We start from the raw sequence: 21,340 nt of genomic DNA on the forward strand, positions 1-21,340 counted from the left end.
AGCACAAAATGATAAGAAACTAGTAATATAATGAAGATCACTTTATAACATTAATTTTGTTTGAAAAGTTTTCATATATTTAATATAACACAAGAAATAAACATATATTGGGTATATAAAATCTTTCTCTTTATTTGGATTTTAAACAAACTAACATATTGCAAAGAAAATGGAGAAGAGAAATACTACTGGTAGATAGCCAGCCTTGTGTTTACTAAAGTAATATTTACCTTGTGGTGGCTAATTAATAGTCACATGTTAATTCAAAATCAGATTATGTGCTGTGGTAAATGGAATTCTAAAGAGTTTTAAAGAGAAGGAATTTTAAAGAGATGCTTCGTGACATATACTAGCACAAATGTAGACGTTTCAAATAATTAAAATAATCACACAACAGTTGCAAAAGTTACTTCTTCATTAATTCAAAGGAAAGTCTTTTATTTGCATCCCCATATGTTAAGAAGCAACCCTTTTGAATTCTACACAGTCTAGAATTTGAACTTGTTTTTCATTATTATTTATATAAGATTAAAAACTTTCCATAAGTTAAAGAAACTAAGATACATGTTATGCACGATTTAAGATTTGTATTATCTATATATTTGCTCTACTAGATAACAAATATATAGTAGCTTCTGCCTTTAGGATTAACCAGCAATAGTAAAAGAACAGACTAGCTCTCTGTGGCAGATGAAGGCCTTGGAAAAGATATGCAAATGTTGTGATGTATTTGTACAAACAGTACGCACAGGGATGTCAAAGATTGTGCAAGTCATGTGACATTCTGCAGAAATGAAGTTTTACATTTAGAGAAGCAGGGTATGAAGAGTATTGACACCTTTAAATGTTAGTATTGGAGAGACTCTCAAGAATATTGTGGAGAGTCAAGGAAAAAAACCAAACAGATCATTGAACAAATCAACCTAGAGTTCTCTCTTGAGGCACAAATGATGAGGCTCATATTATCCTATTTAGGAACATTATGCAAAGACCCAGCTCTCTAGAAAAGGCTACTAGTCTGACAAAGGTAAAAGAAAAGAACAATTGAAATTGAATGCTATGTTGTATATAAAAAACAATAAAATGTTATTTTAAATTTTATTTAAAAAGGTAAAAGAAAAGAAGAGGATGACTAGCAGCAATATGTATGGCAAAAGGCACATAGTATAATCCAGATGTATTGGAGATAAGGACATATTTCCTTATAAAATGTAACACCTGTACTGAAGCATCAAGTGATCCAGATCCATGATTTGTTATGTGAATACAAAGTATCTGAAGTCTAAACTTTTTTGCACCATTAAATTAATTATTTCTGACAACACTTAAGGTCTGTTTTAATAGTGGCCTATCAGTCATAGTGACTGATAGTCCACTATCAGTGGACTATTCAGAATAGACAAGATCAATTTCAGAACAGACAAGATCATCTTTAAAAGAAAATTATTCTTTTAGTAATGGAAAAAGTGACATAAAAGTGGTAAAGACAAATCAGAAAATAATAATAATAATAATAATAATAATAATAATAATAATAATAATAATAATAATAATAATAATAATAATAATAATAATAATAGAAAAATATCAAGAAATAATCTCAAGAAAGAAATTGAAGGTTTAATACTTGCTGCTCAAGAACAAGCACTACAAACTAGTGCCATGAAAGCAAAGATACAAAAATCCACTGACAATCCAAACTGCCAACTTTGCAATGACAAAGTTGAAACTGTTTCACACTTAATATGTGAGTGCAACAATATTGCACAAACTGACTACAAAGCTAGACATGATCGATTTGCTAAATTAATTCACTTGTGATTATGTAAAAAATACACCCTACCTGTATCCAAAAAATCATGGGAACATAAAGTGGAAAAGGTTGTCAAAAATGAGATGGTGAAGATCTTGTGGGACTTTTGAATTTAGATGGATCACCATTTGGAACCCAACATGTCAGATATTACGGTTGTTGAGGGCCAAAGTGTACAATTTATTGATATCGCTATACCAGGAAATACCAGTCAAGAAAAAGAACTGGAAAAAAAATCATGAAATATTGCAACCTGGCCATCACAACCAAATGGTTATGGATAAAACATGTAACTGTTATACCCATTGTCATCGGGGCACTTGGTACCATGTCCAATAATTTTACAAAACACATCAAGAAATTGCAGCTTCCTGCAATAGCACCAGCGGGACTGCAAAAAACTGTGCTACTTGGAACATCATAGAAGATACTTGGTAGATACCTAGGGCAACCCATATCAACCATAAGCACCAGTCACTGGTATCTGTGACACATTTTTAAATGTTCAGTTGACTGAGTTTTATGTTTAATGAATACAAGAGATAATAATAATATATCTGAAAAGTCATGGGAAAATAAAGTGGAAAAAGTTGTCGAAAATGAGAAGGTAGGGAAAGTCTACATAATAATAATAATTTTTATTTTAAAAAATTGAAATAACATTTTTAAATGTTCAGTTGACTGAGTTTCATGTTTAATGAATAAAAGATAATAATAATAATAATAATAATAATAATAATAATAATAATAATAATAATAATAATGATGATGATGATGATGATGGATTGACTACAAAAAGGCATTCAATTCTCTGCTACATGACTGAATAATCACACACCTAGAAATAACAGGAGTCAATAGAGACATCAGAAGCTTTGTGCAAAGATCAATGGCACAATGGAAGACACAGTTGCAGGTCAATGGTGAGAGACTGAGAGAACGTAATATCAAGAGAGGAATATTTCAAGGAGATTCATTATCACCACTACTATTTATCATTACACTGTTTCCTCTGTCAACAATACTGAATAACTCAGGCCATAACTATCAAACATCAAAAACGTCTGCCAGACTACTCCACATGGACAATATAAAGCTGTACGGAAAAACATCACCTGAAATAGAATTGCTATTCAACACTGTTTGAATATAGAGCCAAGTTATTGCAGTGGAGTTTGGATTGGACAAATGTGCCTCACTCACTATCAAATAAAGAAAAATAGTGAAAACTAAAGGAATCAAGATGCCCCATGAAAATAACATTAAGAGTCTGGATGAAGATGATTATTATAAATACCTGGGTATCCTTCAAGCTGACAACATCAAGCCCACTGAAGTCAAGAAAAAAATATTAGAGGTGAATACATCAAGAGAGTGAAGAAGATCTTGAAACTAAATGGAGGATATACTATCAAGGCAATCAACACCTGGGCAATTCCAGTCATTAGATACACAGCAGGAATAGTGGACTGGACTCAAGCAGAACTGAAAGCAATGGATAGGAAGACCAAAAAAAATAATGACAATGAATCATGCCCTTCATCCTCACAGTGACATTGACAAATAGGTGGGCATGGAATGTTGCAAGTACATCAGATGGCTGAAAAAGAAAAAAGGGCTTTGGGAGAATATCTCAAGGACAATGAAGAAGATGCTCTGACATTAGTATCCAGGAAGGCTTGCTGACTACTGGAGAGACCAAACTGGCCTACAAGAAAGACCAAATGAAGAACAGAATGAAGGCATGGTAAGACAAAGTACTACATGGCCAGTACATTTAAAAAATAGCAGGGAAAGCAGATAACAACAAGACCTGTCAATGGCTAAGAGCCGGAAAGTTAAAGAAAGAGACTAATTCTGACTCCATAAGACCAAGCCTTGAGGACAAATGCATACAAAGCAGGGGTGGGATTCAAATTTCTTAACAACCAGTTCTGTGGGTGTGGTTTGGTGGTCATGTGACTGGGTTGGCATGGCTTGCTGACTGGGCATGGCTTGTGGTCATGTGATTGGGTGGGCATGGCTAGTATGTAAATATTATAAATATTTATGTAAATATTGATTTTTTTTATAAAAAATAGCAACTTTTACACAACAGCAGGCAAAGCAGGCAGGATTGAGTTGCTCACAGTATCACAGATTCACTTAGAGATCTATCTATCTGCAATCAGCTACCTGAGTCTGCACTGAAAAGTTTCTGTCCTAAGGAAGGTTCGCCTCTGCTTTTAGATTAGCTAGAAATTTCCTGCTTTCTAGGTAATCTAAATCTCCCGGCAGAGCAGAACAGCTGATGGTCGGGGGGGGGGGAATAAAAGGAAAAATAGCAACTTACCAAACCAGGCAAGTTAGATGGCTCGCATGCCAGGTAAGGAGTGAGTGGATGGGGAGGGGAGGGGCCAGCCAGTGGAGCGATTAGCCGGTTCTCTGAACTGCAGACAATCGTGTGTGTAGTGTTTGCACATCAGCTGTGCCACCTGGACAGCTGACAAGGGTTCGCAGCATTTGAAAATCCTCTTGTTTCCTTCTTTTTCAACCTCCGCTGTGCCGCGTAATAAAGGATAGCCTAGAGCCTGGGCAGGCGGGTGGGCCAAACACCAAACAGTTCAGTGTCAGCTGCTCTTACAGCTAAAGGTTCTATAGAACCAGGCCAAACTGGCAGCATCCCACCCCTGATACAAAGTCAAAACTGAGAAGAAAGCAACAGGCAGTAAGTGCTGCCTATGCAAAGAAGTTGAAGAAACAGTGGACCACCTGGTAAGCTGCTGCAAGAAGATTGCACAGACTGATTACAAGCAGCAGCCTGACAAAGTAGCAGAAATGGTGCGTTAGAAGATCTGCAAGAAATATCATTTGCCTGCAAGCAAGAACCAGTTGGACCATAAAATAGAGAAAGTCATAGAAAACGAGGAAGCTACATTTGCTCTGGGATTTTAGAATTCAAACAGACAGGCACCTGTCAGATAACATCTCAGGCTTAACAATTGTTGATAAGAAAGACAAAAAAAGTTTGGATAGTGAATGTGGCAGTGCCTGGAGACAGCAGAATAGAAGAGAAAGAACATTTTTACATGCTTTCAAGAAGAAGCTGGAACAAGTAACAGGAGCTCATTCTGTTACGCGGTGCTAGGGATTTGAACTGCCGAACTGCTGACCTTTCTGATCAACAAACTCAGCATCTTAGCCACTAAGTTACCGCGTCCCTTCTTGAACATCATAGGCATTGACAAATTTGCCATCAGAAAGTGGCTTCCATCCTGCGACAATATTTGTAACACCATCAAACATCCAGATTTGCTTATCCCATGTTCTTGGTAAAGACTCGATAGGTAGATAAAAATGCCAAACCCAGTCTGAACATCTGGCCGATGGTGTGATGATTAACAACAACAACAACAACAACAACAACAACAACAACATACCTTCCCTCTCTTCCTTAAGTAATACTCAAAGTTGGAGGCACAAGCATACCATAATCACATTTAAAATGTACTAATTTGAAGGAGATATATAATTCTACTGTTCAGATTAACAAACTTAAATTATGTTAATTTATTTCATGATGATTAAAATAATGATACTTCTTTAAGGCAGAGTCAGGTTACTAAAAATGTTCCAGAAAATAAATTATCACTGCAGTGGTAAATTAAAGACAGTTATTATCCACATATTTTAAATTTTAAAACAAAATCATTTTACCATCATATAACTTCATTTGCTAACTATAATAGTTCTACTTCTCTCTTGTTAAGCAACATTAAACTAAATAAGACAAACATAAATATACTGGTTTGCATATATTAGCTAACTCTGGTTTAGTAATGAGCTCATGGCATTTCCATTTATATCACTAATAATTTGCCTAATATTTTGTAACACAATAATTTCTGAATAGTTGCCAACCTTATAAATCTATATGTATATTATCTCTATATCTAAATCTACATCGTCTTTCTTCCATAGAGAGAGGGGGACAGAGACAGAGACAGAGAGAGAGACAGAAAGAGAAGGAGAGAGAGAGAAAGAGAGAGAGAATGTCCCTCTAATTCACCCCCTAAAGTGTGATTTATTTCCTGGTGACTTAATGCAAGACTGAAAATTTAAGTTTTTCAATAGAGTAATGGAGTTGAATGCATCATACCAGATAATAATAGGAAAAGTAAGCTCCCTTTCAGTAATAGGACTGGAAATCAATGTTTTATTATTCTTTTTGTAATGTAATGTAATGTTTAATAACAAAGAACTACCTATGTAAGAGTTAAAAAGGTAGGGGGGAAAATCTGATGCTCTTAAATTGCTGCATAAGATAATTTGCATCACAGAACATTAGCCTATAAAAGTGTATAGATCATGGGTGAGAGTAAGGGGAGGTTGAAGTTATTATCTATAGAATATGTATCTACAGTATAGATTATGGCTAACAACAAAAAGTTGTTGGTATGACTCCAAGATTCTTGCATTAATCAGCTTATTATATGTAATATATTGAGAGCTTTGATTTGTATTTATTTCATATGTAATAGTTTTAAATCAAATAAATTTTGTATTAAGACTGCTTTTGGTAAAGATTTCTTTTTATCTCTGTGCTGGACTAAGAATGAATATTTTCTAATTCCAGAGACTGTATGAAAACCATATATATACTCAACCACACAAAACTAGTTTTGAGAAAGGTATTCATTTGAATGATAGTTTAGTATTTGTAAACAAAAGACACACATCTCTCTGAATTAAAACAATAATATGTTTTCTAGACTTTATCGATCTTTTATCAGAAAAAACTAAAAATAATTTCTAGCAATTTTTGTTCTCTTGAGATTTGAGAATGAAGTAATACATTTAAGGACATTATCAACACACAATGATGTTTGTCACCTATTTTAATCTGAGCAGTAGTCCATGAAAATCAACACAGTGAACCTATCTGTAGTATTTGTAGTATCCAGTCTTCATGAATTAATAAAATGTGCAAAGCTTTTGATGCCTGTAATTGTAAAACTATATAGCCTATGCTATCTCAAATATCTTAGGACTGATCTCCAATCTGACATTCAGCCTTCAAATGCAACATTTCTTACCTTTGTTTTTTGTGATTTCTCCTTATCTGAAACATTGGAAGGTTTTCTCTTCAACATCTTAAAATTCAGACTTATTCAAATGTTACAAGGCAAGTGCTGCTTGTTTTTACTCACACGCAAAACACTACTAAATGATATACAAATAGGTCAACCAGCTAAATAAAGCTTCCTTATTCTATTTAGGATGTGGCTCAGCTCTGTCAGATCTTCAGTTGATATATTAAGACAGAAAGGAAGACAAAAGGAGAAGTAAAAAAAGAATTGGGTGAAGAAATAGCGGCTTAGGGTACTTTATCAACACTAACCTTTCAACTTCAACACTTGCACTGCAACATTTGTTTTAGGATAACTTTAACAACAGTTGGCTGCATCTGTACAGGCAGCTTTTAATGAAAAAGTGATTAGTTGAGAAATCAGAGGTCCATTTTAACAACTTTATCATTCATGTAGATCAGCAATCTACAATCTGCAAATTTATTTTCAAGATTATAACTAATCTATTTAAATTCCATTTTTATTTATATTTTAGTCTCGGTTATTAAAAAGAAACAAGAATTTGCTTTGTACTTGACTTCCTTAATTTGACATGGTGAAAGATAGGATGATGGAGTATTCAGAATGTACAGGTTTTTTTCCCCTATATTTATTTAAATCTTCATACTGAAGTCCTGCACAGAAATTCATAACTATGTGCAAATGTATTAATAAACCATGCAAAAAGCTAAAAATATTCATTTTTGTCTGAGAGGAGATTTTTCTTAAGCAAATATTTTTCAAACCATGAAAAATAATGAGAAGATGTTAAACTTTTTTTGGAATACCTTCTTCTACATTTCAGTCAAATTTTACTATTATTTGTTTATAGTGCCCCACTAATAAGAACTGTTCTTGTCTCCACCCATGAAATTCATTGGTACAATGAATATATATTTACAATATATATTTTCAGGCTATACTGACTTCAGATATTTTTTTTAAAAAAATGTGTAGTTGAACTTCACTGTTGGGATAGCTGTAGAATCACCTTACTGGGGAGATAAATGACATATAAATTTAGTAAATAAATAAAATGTATTTTTTTAAGGTACTATCATGCACAATTAGAATTTATGCACAAAACTTTGAGTGTATATAGATTTATATACATTAAAAAAAACTTAAGTCAATTGTCAAATCAAAGACAATTTTCCCACCTCATTTTCTCCCTATACAGATCTGAAAATCTATACAAAAATATGTCACGTAATTATTAATTAACACCTCTGCATAATCTTAAAACAGGTTATATGTACAACTAGACAGAAATTATTACCCAAAATTTATAAACCAATGATAATTATTAGTTAGGATGAGCAGAAATGTGCATTCAGGCTTCATTCTTTAACCAAACTTTTCCTAAGATTTTAAATGGTTTCACTTGTATTTAAATCAGAGGTAAAAAATATATCCTGTATTTTTGAAATGAGTCGCAAATGAAATTCTTAGAAAAAACAAAATAACTCATTCCCATACACAAGAATAGTCAGCTGAAATGCCTGTGTAGAAACCTAACAACAAAATAATCAGAATAAATTCAAAAACAAGACTATCCAACTTGTACACATTTATTGTACAATTTGAAAATACACATTCTGAGTTTAAAGACATTAAGAACTCCAAATCTAAATGTACATTCCATGTTCCAGGATTTAAACAGGAAAGAATCTCTGATCATTCAAAGATTACTTTTTTTTCTGTGCACCATTAATATCTGAATGATTAACAAAAATGACATTTGTATGTAGACTTATACATGAGCTCCTTCCACCAGATTATTTATTGTTAAATAGAAAGAAAGAGGCCATTTCAGGAGATATAGTACCCATCCATATCTATTCTATTTCTTCATGCATCAGAAAAATTATAGCAGTTTGAAGGCTAACCTGATTATCTCTTTGTCCTTGAAAGATTAACCTCTGCACTAGTTGTAGAAAATTCCAGAGTTAAATTACTAATACTGACAAAAACACAAGTACAATTTGCTTAAACAGGAAGTCTGAATGAATTCTAATAATTTAGAAAATAATTTGCTTCTGATAGATCAGAAACTATATTTTTAATTTTCAAATTGTTTTTTAAAAGAAGAAAGGAATGTAAAATATTGATTGAAAGGTTGAGTGGGAGAGCTGAAAGTTTAAGTAATATTATGGATTTATTCAGAGAATGTCAGCTACATACATAGATTGGTTTTTTATTCTTTATCCTATTCATATGCATATAGCATATGTATAAAATTGTCTGCTTTATTTATTTTTTAATCCTTACACCTTCTATAATGAAAATAGCATTGACACCTCTGATAAGGCTACATGGATTTTTTTTCCCTGAATACTATCACATACAAATGGTAAACACAGTGACTGATGTTAGAAAAATTAAACTTTTAGTTCAGTGTAGCTACTCAAATTGAAACAATTTCCTTCTACTTTCTGTAGTTGACTAAAGTAGATGCACTGAAAGTTAGAATAAGAGACAACTGCCACTAGAGGTTTTTGGCTATTCATAAGTGACTAACGTATCATAAGCTTCATAAGCTACCTCCAAATGTGATAGCAGTAGTTTTTAAATATCTACGGCTAGTGTAAATAAATAACTTAGAATTGCTTAACAGCAGTGTTAATTTTTTAAAAAAATCAAACATATGTAGTCTTTAGATTCCTGAAAAGGTGTCCCAACACCAGTCTTTGCCCTTTCATATTCCTCCTCCTTCTCCTGGCTCTCTAGCACTGATTCCTTATTACCTTTGAGCCCATGACAAGTTAAATTTTTAATGTATTTTGGATGCCAGGATTGCTTTCAATTATCCACATGCCACAATTATTTGCATCACACACTGGCAATTGGCACTGTTTTTTTAGGAATCATAGAATAGAATAACAGAGTTGGAAGGGACGTTGGAGGTCTTCTAGTCCAACCCATTGCTCAGGCAGGAAACACTATACCATTTCAGACAAATGGTTGTCCAATCTTTTCTTAAAAACTTCCAGTGTTGGAGCATTCACAACTTCTGGAGACAAGTTGTTCACTGATTAATTGTTCTAACTGTTAGGAAATATCTCCTTAGTTCTAGGTTGCTTCTCTCCTTGATTAGTTTCCATCCATTGCTTTTGTCTTGCCCTCAGGTACTTTGGAGAATAGCTTGACTCCCTCTTCTTGGTGGCAGCCCCTGAGATATTGGAACACTGCTATCATGTCACCCCAGTCCTTTTCATCAAACTAGACATACCCAATTCTGGCAACCGTTCTTTGTATGTTTTAGCCCCCAGTCCCCTGATCATCTTTGAGCTCTTTTCTGCACTCTTGTAGATCTTCACATCTTTTTTACATCGTGGTGACCAAAACTGGATGGAGTATTCCAAGTGTGGTCTTGTCAAGGCATTATAAAGTGGTATTAACATTTTACATTATCTTGATTCTATCCCTCTGTTTATGCAGCCTAGAACTGTGTTGGCTTTTTTGGCAGCTACAACACTGCTGGCTCATGTTTAAATGATTGTCCACTAGGACTCCAAGATCTCTCTCACAGTTATTACTATTGACCAAGATACCACATATACTGTACCTGTGCATTTTGTTTTTCTTGCCTAAATGTAGAACCTTACTTTTTTTAACCATTGAATTTCATTTTGTTAGATAGCACCCAATATTCAAGTCTGTCAAGATCCTACTGTATCTTAAGCCTATCTTCTGGAGTGTTGGCTATTCCCACTAGCTTGGTGTTGTCTGCAAATTTCATGTTGTTTCTAGCCTAATCTTTATTGTCCTTATTATCAAAACTGCCTTTCAGTTAACCCTTATAACAGCTAAAGCTACTTGGCAGTACTTACTGTCGCCTGAGCTCTGGAGTTTTTTTTTACTTTGCTGGTACTTTGCTGGGGCTTGACTTTCTTAAAGGGGAAGGGTTGTTTTAAGCTTTTTACACTGCTTTTGGGAGGAAATACTGCCCTGTTGAGTTCTTTCAGCCGGGATGCAACTATCAGCACTTTGAAGAAATAATTGAAGCAGAGCTTTTAAATGACAAGGAACCAAGATGAGTGACATTCAACAAGCCTTCTTGGCTAGCTAGAAAGAATGACATTCAAACATGAGTTTACATACCATTTCTGAGTTTGGTCTGAAACTGTTTTTGGTGAATTTTAAATTCTATGCTTGATTATTGAAAATTATTGATGGGATAATTTCCCCTATTCAGCTTTGTTTGGAAGGAAAAAATGTTAATCTCTGTTTCTGAAAAGAAGCAGGATTCAGAAATCTGGCTCGTTCATAAGACTATTTGTTCTGGTAATTGGTTTAACAAGCAATGGCTACCATGTTTGCTCTTTTGCTATATTCTCCCACTAATTGCTTTCTTTGTAGTTAAACTTATCTCAAGTGTCTACACTTGAGCTTGCCTGGGGTGTGAGTTCTGGCAATGAGTCAGACAAGCTTTGTGTTTTAGTTTTAAAAGGATTTAAACTGTTGTGATGTAATTATTTGTATTGTGCTCGAATTTTTTCTTGCCTCATGGTTTCTTTTCATCTGGGGAGGGGTCTTCCTTTAACTGCTTTAGTGGTTCCTGACACTGTCCTTTTGGGGTGTACTTCCAAGAGACAGGAGGCAGGCTTGGCACTGATTTTTTTGCTGCCTTTCTGGGGGCATGTGATCTTTCCTTAAATCTGGATGATTTCCTTAGGATATCTTGTGAGGTGAGTGAGAACAGCTGGTATCTTTAAGTGGTGCAAATGGAACAGCTGGTATCTTTAAGTGGTGCAAATGGATCTAAGGATTTTTCTCCTGGGCGTGCTCTTTCTGGAGAGCTTAAATGACATCTCTGCTAAAGGTTTCACTTTATGAGCAAGAGTTGGCTGCTGATAGTTATCCTTGCATTTTAACTATTTTAATTCCTCAAGGTGCTCTGTCACCCTACCTGATTTGTAACTCCAGTTTGCAGATATTTCTAATCTAATGATTGGTATTTAGGGCAGTTTTTTGCAAGCAAAGAAGCTTTTTGTATTTTTCTACAGGTAATCCTTGACTTACAACAGTTCATTTAGTGACCATTCAAAGTTACAGTGGCACAGAAAAAAGTGACTTATGACTTTTTTTCACACATATGACCATTGCAGCATCCCCATGGTCATGAGAGGCCGGAAGAGGCAAAGCACCCTTCGACGTGAATGATGTTGAGTGGCCATGCCCATGCAGTCACATGACCACCCAGCCATGCCTACCCAGCTGGTCATTAGGGCAGAGAATTATTTGAGTAAATTATGTTGACAGCATTCCCCTTGTATACTAATTTTGTCACTTTGTCAAATAATGCAACAAGATCAGTCTGGCATGATCTGTTTTTGACAAACCCATGTTGCCTTTTGCTAATAATAAGCAAAAATGATGAAAATGATGAAAAATGAATAAGTGTATTCTCCAAAATGTTCAACTGGTGACATTTTGCAGCTACTGGTTGATGTGTTTCACAGCTTCAGGATTTTCAGTGACTGATGAAAACTGTATGGAAGTAAATAAGCACATCCATAGTTCATACTTATCCCTCTTTCAAAAAGGATCTTTGCTAAATACTTAAAAAAAAGAAAGCTAAATTAAACACACCCTAGACCTCCTGCAACATTATACAAATGTGTTTTCTATCACTCAACAACTTAAGGACCCAATTCTCATGATTTTTCAGCTTTACTGTTAAACAAGTTTGTAAAATAAAATGCTTGTTGAGTCAGCACAGTACTCTCACCACTGTAATGTGCTTTACCTCCCTGTTGCTGGGCCCCAGACCAAAACAGATGTCAGCCCAGATATACTGGAAATAAAAAAGATAATAACAGTGTCAGGAACTGTCATGCTTCTTACCGATTTTTACAATATTGGACTAAGGATGCTGGTTGAACATTTTTTTTCAGGACTGTCTTGTCCTGAAGGAGGTGCTTCTTGTCCTTCTTAGATATTGGAGAAGACCTTGCCCACAATTCTAAATTTGATTGTACATTTGGAAATCAGAGCACTGTCATATAATAAGTCTTAGCAAAATACATTGTACATCTACAATGGATTTATCATTTCATAAACATAATCTGATTTTTTCTATTACTGACTTTTAAAAATACATTAAATGGTTTATATGACTTATAATTATACATAAGATAATAAAAAACCTCATAAAGTTGAAAACAAAAGTTTTCCCTAGAGGAGCCAAGAAAATGGAGTATTTTCAACTTTATAAATGAATTATGTAAAGCACTCATAGGGTAAGACATGATAAATTTGTTATAGTCGAGAAATTAGAGCCATGAATGTGACATTACCCATCTCAGTCTAGAATTGAGATGAACGAATACATATTCTGCTTAATAGAAAAACTGGATCTGTTGTTAGCAATCTTTTCCTTTTTTCCGGAACCATTTTCTATAGTAAACAGTTCAAACTGAATTAGTTTTTTCTAATATCAGAATATCAAAGTGCTCAATTGTCATAACATTAATACTTCATTGTGATAAACTAAGTTTCAGTTGATATCTCTCTCACAATGGTATGCATATATATACTGTATATATAATCATATGAGAGTATTATATTTTAGTGGTAATGAAACAAGTTTGTTCGTTCTTCCTTCTGCCTTCCTCCACAGCTGTCTCAAATGCTCTGTAACTAATACTTCTGGCCCATAAGAAATCCAGTGCTGCCAGAAATAAGATTATCATGGAATAAAGTAGACTTAACACATTTTAACATCAGACAAAGGAATATTTCTCATAACTAGCTCTCAACAAAATCTTGATCCTGTCTATCAGATCTGTTCTATGAACACCAAAAAAAGTATGATGTGACATCAAAATATTGTTTTCAACTAAATGAAATTAACAAATGCCTTTGGAATTAGAGTTCTCCAAAATCCAGATCCACTCTACCATTGTAAAATCCACTCTACTGTTGCTTAGAAGGGCCATGAAGATCTGACTCATCACCTAGGCTTTCGTGGGTTGATTGAAACACTATGGTTTATTTATATGCAATCCATCATTCTTACCATGCTTTATCATTTTTTCTGTCTTTGTTATTGGCTTTATTGCTATTGCTTCATTTTGATTGTTCTGAACCTTCCACAGTTATTGGGAACTAGGCAGCATACAAATTTAATATAAATATATAAATAATTCAAAGGTTTGTATTACTTTCAAAAGGCTATTTTAATCATTAAAATATTGTTACTTTTATTTATTTATTACATTTCATTGCCTCCTATCTCACTAATGACAATAAGAAAAGCTACAGGTTCCTTTAGGTACCAGTTCATTGACAATTTTTACTGTTTGTTTACCTCCTGATGGAACAATGCAGTTAATTTCTGACTATATAATAAGCCAAAATAACTAGGAAAACAGATGTAATTGTCTAATAATGGTTTAAATTTGAAATTATTTTAATATTGTGAATATTCTGTTGCTAGACTTAAAAGCAAACAAAAAAGCCAACCTTCAGGGGTGGGATTCAAATTTTTTTTACTACCAGTGGGTGTGGCTTGGTGGGCGTGGTTTGGTGGGCATGGCAGGGGAAGGATTCTGTAAAATCTCCAGCCAGAGGTGGTATTTGCTAGTTCTCCAAACTACTCAAAATTTCCACTACCGGTTCTCCAGAACTGGTCAGAACCTGCTGAATACCACCTCTGCTTAGGACACATCAAGAGCATATTATTTTTAAGGCTGGAAGTAAATTGTGGAAATCTTTGCAATCATTCTTTCAAAATAAACATTTAATTGCTTAGTTAATACAGTTTTATATTATATAATATAAACTATGATTATGAGTTCTCTGTTTGTGACCAGCTTATTCCTTTACTGGCCTAGTACAACTTCTCTTTTCATACTGAGAATCTGCACGAATTATCCCCAGATATGTGTTTGCATGATGGAAATAGAAGGAACAATAGAACATGCTATTTTTACTTGATCTACAATATAAGTAAACAAGGGAAAAATAACAGTGAAACTGGAGAATGAGAGATAAGACTTATATATATTATCTCCCAATTTATTATTATTACTTCTCTTAATTGTTTCTTCTATCTTGCTAAAGCCAGCTATAGGTATTCCTTTGATGTGGCAATGGTGGTTCTTGGTATCTATTTCAATTCAAAAATATGCTCTTAGCCTTGGTATATTTATCTGACAAATATTCCTTGAGAAAGAAAGACATTTGAATTTTTAGTGCTACAATGTAGGCTGAAGGCACATAAAACTCCAGTATTTTCACTGGATACCATCTGATAATGAACATTTGAATGGTTATATTAAAAAGTCTGCTCAGGTTGATATGCATGTAATGTGGTGACTGAAATATTCAAGCTAAAATGGTGAAGATCCAAATTCAAAACTATCCCATGTTGCTGGGGAAAATGGAAGAAAAGGTGCTTATTTTGAGCTTTCTATTTAAGTGTCCAAAGGTGCTTTTTCAAGAGGCAACTGGACTTTCTGGTTTTTCTTTGAAGACATTTCACTTCTCATCCAAGATGCTTCTTCAGCTCTGACTGGATGCTGGGGAATGGAGCTGAAGTAGCTTTTTGGATGAGAAGTGAAGCGTCTTCAAAGAAGAATCAGAAAGTCCAATTGCCTCTTGAAAAAGCATTTTTGGGATAACCATGACCTGGATGACAGATAATCTCCATAGACATTTCTATTTAAGTGCAAGTCCTAACAGGTTTTATATACAAGTAGCATAGAGTGCAGGTAATTGGGATAATGTTCCTAGTGATGTATGGGAAGCATATCAAACAATTTTCTAAGCCTGAAGATTTTAACGGTAATACTTACTGTTATTAATTGTATTCATATTGCAACATTATGTGTGTGTGTGTGTGTGTGTGTGTGTGTGTGTGTTATTCAGTTTTGTTTGGGTATTTTCCCACATCATCATAGTTGAGCTTTTAAAGTTGTAGCAATGTTTCGGCAGAATCTCATCTGCCATCATCAGGCCTCTGCATTGTGTTCGTCTGTGAGTCAGGCTTTCACAGCCATTTCAGTTTTAAATTTGGTGCTAGCCTACTGCTGTGCCAGAATGGTTTTTTCTTCATCCTGATTGGTTGGGATTCTTGGTCTGTGTTTATTGGTCTTGGAGTTTGCTGTGTTCTGCTTGATTGGTGTTTCTAATATCTTCTGTCTATTTTGTAGCTTTTTTTGTCTTGATTGGCTGGCAACATTGTGTTTCCTGTATTGGAGGATTTTAGTGCGGCTTGGCTCCAAGTAAATGGACGGCTATCATTTGTTAGGAAGCTAGGTTTCATCTGGGTGCCTGGTTGGGGTGTGTTTGAGCTGGAGGTATCAAGGGGGATCTGTTTGTGCCCAGGTGTTTGGCTGGCTTGTGGTGTGGAGATTGTTTTGTTTGAGAGTCCAGGCTTCCAGATAATAGACAGTCTGGTGGAGTCATCTCTTCTATTCATGCTTTCAGGTCTTTTTTTAAATCTCTATGGCTTCTCTGGTAATTCTGTAGCTGAGGTTTTCTATAGTGGCTAGGGTTTTGGTATCATTGGTGCTATGACCTGTTGCTTTCATGTGTTGGACTAGTGAGGAAGTGTGTTCCAGCTTTTTTACTGCATTTTTGTGTTCATCTAGGCGGGTACTTATTCTTCTGTTGGTCTGTCCAATGTATGTGGCAGGGCATGATGCACAGGGAACTTCATATTTGCCTTGGTTTTCCAGGTCAATTTTATCTTTGGGGTTTCTTAGGATGGCTGCTATTTTTCTGTCTGTTTTGAAGGCAGTCTTGATGTGATGCCTGTGTAGTATCTTACTGATTTTGTCTGTAGTACCTCTTATGTAGGGCAGGACAGCTGTAAAAGCACAACTATGATGACGTGGGAAAATACCCGAACAAAGCTAAATACCATACATATAAATACCCACGAAAACATATATATGTATGTGTTGTGACTGGAAGGTTTGAGCCTGCTGTGAGCTTTGAGTCTGATGTATCAGAAGACACAGGTTTGAGTGATGAGGAAGGTTTGGCATTGGAATTGGAGCCTGCTCTAATGAGAGATGCAGATGTGAGCCAGGAGGATGAGGGAGTGTCGGAGGCACCATCCTCTCCAGAACCTTCCACTTCAATCATGCCTCAGGTGTCAGCAGCTGATCCACAGAACATACCAGAGTCCTTGAGTGATGATGAATGTTGGGTTGATGCAAGGACTAGACACAGGTTGAGACGTCAAGCACAATTTGAAAAGAAATGTCAAGTCAGAGACTAATTAGAGAGACTGACACGCCCCTTCAAGGAATATAAGGAGGCGTGTTAATTAACGATCCTTGTCTGGATCAAACTTCGTTATTTACTGCGTAGCTTTGAAGAAGCCCTCTGCGGCTCGTTATCTCAGCTTGAAGACAGTTTCTGGGAAAGCTGCCAACGACGATTACAGAGAAAAGTTAACTCTGTGGTTTCTGGTATTATTTGTTCGTGTTTATTTCTTTGGGACATTTGGACTCTCACTTGTGGCTACAAGTGAGACAGAACATGTATGTATGTATACATGTATGTATATATGCTAATATTTCTCTGATTTAAGGGACATCTATGCTAATAAACAGTGAAAAAGGAAATGATCTACATGTTTGTAAGAAAACTTACCCATGAATTTGGGAGATCTATATCTGTGACAGAGCTTGTAAGTTGTGGCTGATGTGAACAACAAGTACATTTCCCCCACTCTTCTATCCTTGTGGTGAAGAAATCATAGGGAGCCAGTTGAGTATCTGGGAAAGGTTTCCAGTCACTCCAGAGCTGAAATTCCATTTCAGAACAAGTATCATTATTTCCTAGGTTGTTAATTCCAGAAATGTAAGTTGTATCCAGCAATGCTGAGAGAAGATCTGTTTTAGGCTCAATTTCTGCCTTTAATCTTGTGCTCTCTTTCAATATTTTTTTTTCCTGGTATTTTGTTAATTTCATACATGAAATTGAAGCTTCATCTTCACCTTCAGAAAATCCAGGATCTTGTGATGATATATCTTGAAAAGAATATTTTTTTTAAAAAAATTGAAATAATGCTTGGTTTATTTATTTATTTTCACATACTTAGCTAATTTATTTAATACTCTTGTCTTCTGCAAGAACAGATACATTTTAAAAATAATAAACTAAAAAAACACATAAAGAATAAAATAATAAAAACCTGGTAATTTCAGACATTATCATTAATTGATTGATAATAGTTATATCTTGTCTATTCTCAGGTGTTATCAAGGTAATATACAAAAACTTGGATAAAAATATAAATATCAATTATATATTTTAAAATATCATTGTACCATGTTAAACAGTAAAATATAATTAAATCATTACTAGAGATACAAACAATGTTGAAAGGGTTCAACCAGAAGACTAACTAAATTATTTCAGCTTGCATATCTATTACATAAAAATCTTTACATGGATGACTGATGATCATGAAAGTGAAAAGATATGTCAGTTCCACAAAACTAAACTGAAAATATCAGTGCAGAAATTTTCTACAATAACTCACACTTATTGTTCTGTTGAAAAACGTATTGTCTGCATATACAATATTTTGAGTTTGCTTGGTGCTACTCAACACAGTGTTTTAAAGTTTTAATTGGTGGTTGATGATTGATTTCAATTACTCACAAAATCTTATGTTCTGATGCTATGGTTTTGATTTGCTGATTAAATTCAGTATTTTAATCAGAGTTATTGAGAGGGTACTCAGCTCAGAATCACTTTTGACAGGACCAACCTATAAATCCTGTAAAATAAATAATGTTTATTTATTCCTAAACAGTAATTTACTTGCATAGTATACTTAGTTTGTAAATCTGTGATGAGAATGCTTGCATTTTGTTGTTGGGAGTTGGATGCATTTTCTTTATTTTTATTTTTCTAAAACGTATAAATCTCATTGGTTGCTTAATGTTTTATTTGAGCTGTGTCCATAGGTTGGAAGCTATATTCTAAATTTGAATATTGAAATGAATTTTATGAATACATTTAATTTCACATAGATTGAAATTAAATCATTTTACTCACTGGATGATAATATATGCTTGATGTCATCTAAACTGTGTATACTGTCCTTTTTATTTCGAACTAACTTCTGCAACCGTTTCAATGTTCCCATTGTTTCAGCTTGATTTTCATCCGAATCTGTAACCTAAAGTAATAAATTCATATTTAAGTGATTTTTTTTCTTCCAAGATTTTAAGAAAGAAAGATTTCCTACATATAATTAATCCAGCTTGCTCACTACTGCGCTAAACCCAGGATTGCCTGAAACTAATTGCAAAAAGGCAATCTAAAAACACCTTTGTAGAAAACATATGGAGTCCCATGAATTTTATTTCTATGTGGATTAATATAATTTTCCAAATGTCAGAGCAAGTTCTGCTGTGAAATGACCAATAAAGGCATTCATAAATTGGTAGCTCTACTTCCATTCACTCAGGTCCTAATCACCTCCCAGATGGACTACTGTAATGCATGCTACATGGGATCACATGAAAAGTATCTGGAAGCTTTAGCTGGTGCAAAATACAGCGGCACAGGTAAATAATGTATGCTCCCAAAACATCACATGCTTCAAGAATGGCACGTACTAAACTTCTGTTACATGAGCTGAATTGGTTATTTAAGGTGCTGATTATGATCTTTAAAGTCCCACACGGCATGGAAACAGGTTAAGGGGCAGCCTCTCCCCACTGACCTCTACCTGTCCCATCAGATCTGGCAGGAGATGCATATTGTGAATCCTGTCACAGGAAGTTTTATCTGGTGAGTTCTAAGAGGAAATCATTTTCTGCCATAGCCCTCACCCTGTCCAACATCATTCCTCCTACGGTTAGTCCCAATGCTGTGGCCTTCTGTAAGGGCTTCAAAACACGATTTTGTCAATGAGCTTGGTAATCCCATGGTAGAATGAAGCCTGCTGGATGGTTAGATGATTGTTAACTGATGCACTCATTGTATAATGGCCATCATTTTAATTTTTTACCTTGTTTTTGTTTATAATTTAAATTGTGATTTTATTGGTTTTCTGTGTATTTTGCTTATATGCATTTTGCTTTATTCTGTGTGCTTCCGAGAATCACTATGTGAGATGGGCAGCTTCACAAATATGATCAATAAAATTAAAACCTACTGAATCCAACTGAAAAAATAGAGATGACAAATAGACTACAAGAATATCCTATATATTTTGCTGCTAAATACTTGGTCATCTGGAATTTTGTAGTCCAGAAGTTTGGGCTTGCATTTTAACTCAAAATTATACCAATGGATGAAGAATATTCCTTTTAGAAACAGCCATCATGTAAAAATAGAGGCAAAGGAAAAGAAAACAAAGGAAAATTTGTTGATCCATCCAGGATTCAAGGCAAGAATTATGGAAATTAAAAACAAAATTACACGAAACTAAGACTGGAGTTTATACCTGAAGTATATTATTTAACAATTTTATTTATTTAGTTACTAAATTTCCAGAAAAAGGGATAGCTTATTTGTATTTATTTATCAATTAAATTTATATGCCACCCATCTTGCTATCCACTTATTTATTTACTTATACCCGCTTCTTACTCCAGTAATACCCAATACAGTGTATTATTACTTGCTCTAGTTTATATGCCTCACTCATTTGGAGAAAAAATAACTTATGTACCACTTAAATATTGTTGTAATAAAAGAACTACTATTAATTAGCTCCAAATAAAAGCAGTACTTTCATATTAATATCTCTCAAGAATATTGCATCTTAACAGAAGCCATTTGTCAACAGATTTAAATTCACTGTAGGATATCCAGTAGTAACCTAAGCCCCTAAATTATATACATTCGTATATACTCTACTTTTACATATCAAAGCAATGTTTAAAATTTTCTTTGAAACAGCACTTTCAGAATAATAAATTAATGTTTCTTAAAAGATGTGTGGTAATTTCCCATTTCTCTGGAAATGTTTTCTTCTTGGTCTATTAAGATATTTGTGAAATGTTATGCTATTTTTTTTTCCTTATTGGGAAACAAGGAATTATTTCAATTTCAGGAAATTGTCATTGAGAAAGGCTATTACAATGAATTAAGCCAATCATTAAACATTTTGCTGTGCCATAATCATCATAATATAAAGCTGTTATTTGAAGTTGTATAATTTTGCAGAAATCATGTGAACAGTATTAATTAGTTTTACTTATATTTCACTTTTCCATTAATTAGTGATGACAATAATGTAAAGTTACAGTAGGCCTATAGCAGATTAAAACCTACTGAGAATATGTCCAGATACCTCCCAAATCTACAGCAGGCAATGTCAGATTTCTCTAGTTATATTTTTGTTACTTCTGTTATTGTAAACATCTAAATAATAATTCACCAAATAGGTCAGGAAGAAAAATGGTAAGGAAATGAACCCCCAGTATCTTTT

The 21,340-nt window shown here is 34.3% G+C and overlaps 1 protein-coding gene across 5 annotated transcripts in view; it reads right to left on the minus strand.

The window, feature by feature from the left end:
- Positions 1 to 21,340, minus strand: part of SAMSN1 (SAM domain, SH3 domain and nuclear localization signals 1) — a 103,823-nt gene that overhangs the window by 49,663 nt on the left and 32,820 nt on the right. For 3 of the 5 annotated variants that reach the window (XM_087937516.1, XM_087937515.1, XM_087937517.1), the window contains 2 exons: positions 18,952 to 19,075; positions 17,536 to 17,915 (listed from right to left, as the gene is read on the minus strand). The exons of 1 other annotated variant lie outside the window; for it this stretch is intronic. In XM_087937516.1, coding sequence (XP_087793642.1) covers positions 17,536 to 17,915; positions 18,952 to 19,075 — 504 coding nt within the window. Of the gene's footprint in view, positions 1 to 6,888; positions 7,080 to 17,535; positions 17,916 to 18,951; positions 19,076 to 21,340 lie in introns of those variants that run through there. One more of the 5 variants, XM_026700480.2, reaches the window with a different exon arrangement.

The sequence above is a fragment of the Pseudonaja textilis genome, chromosome 7, assembly GCF_049901715.1.
Source record: "Pseudonaja textilis isolate UNSWEBS1 chromosome 7, rPseTex1.2, whole genome shotgun sequence".
Lineage (NCBI taxonomy): Eukaryota > Metazoa > Chordata > Lepidosauria > Squamata > Elapidae > Pseudonaja > Pseudonaja textilis.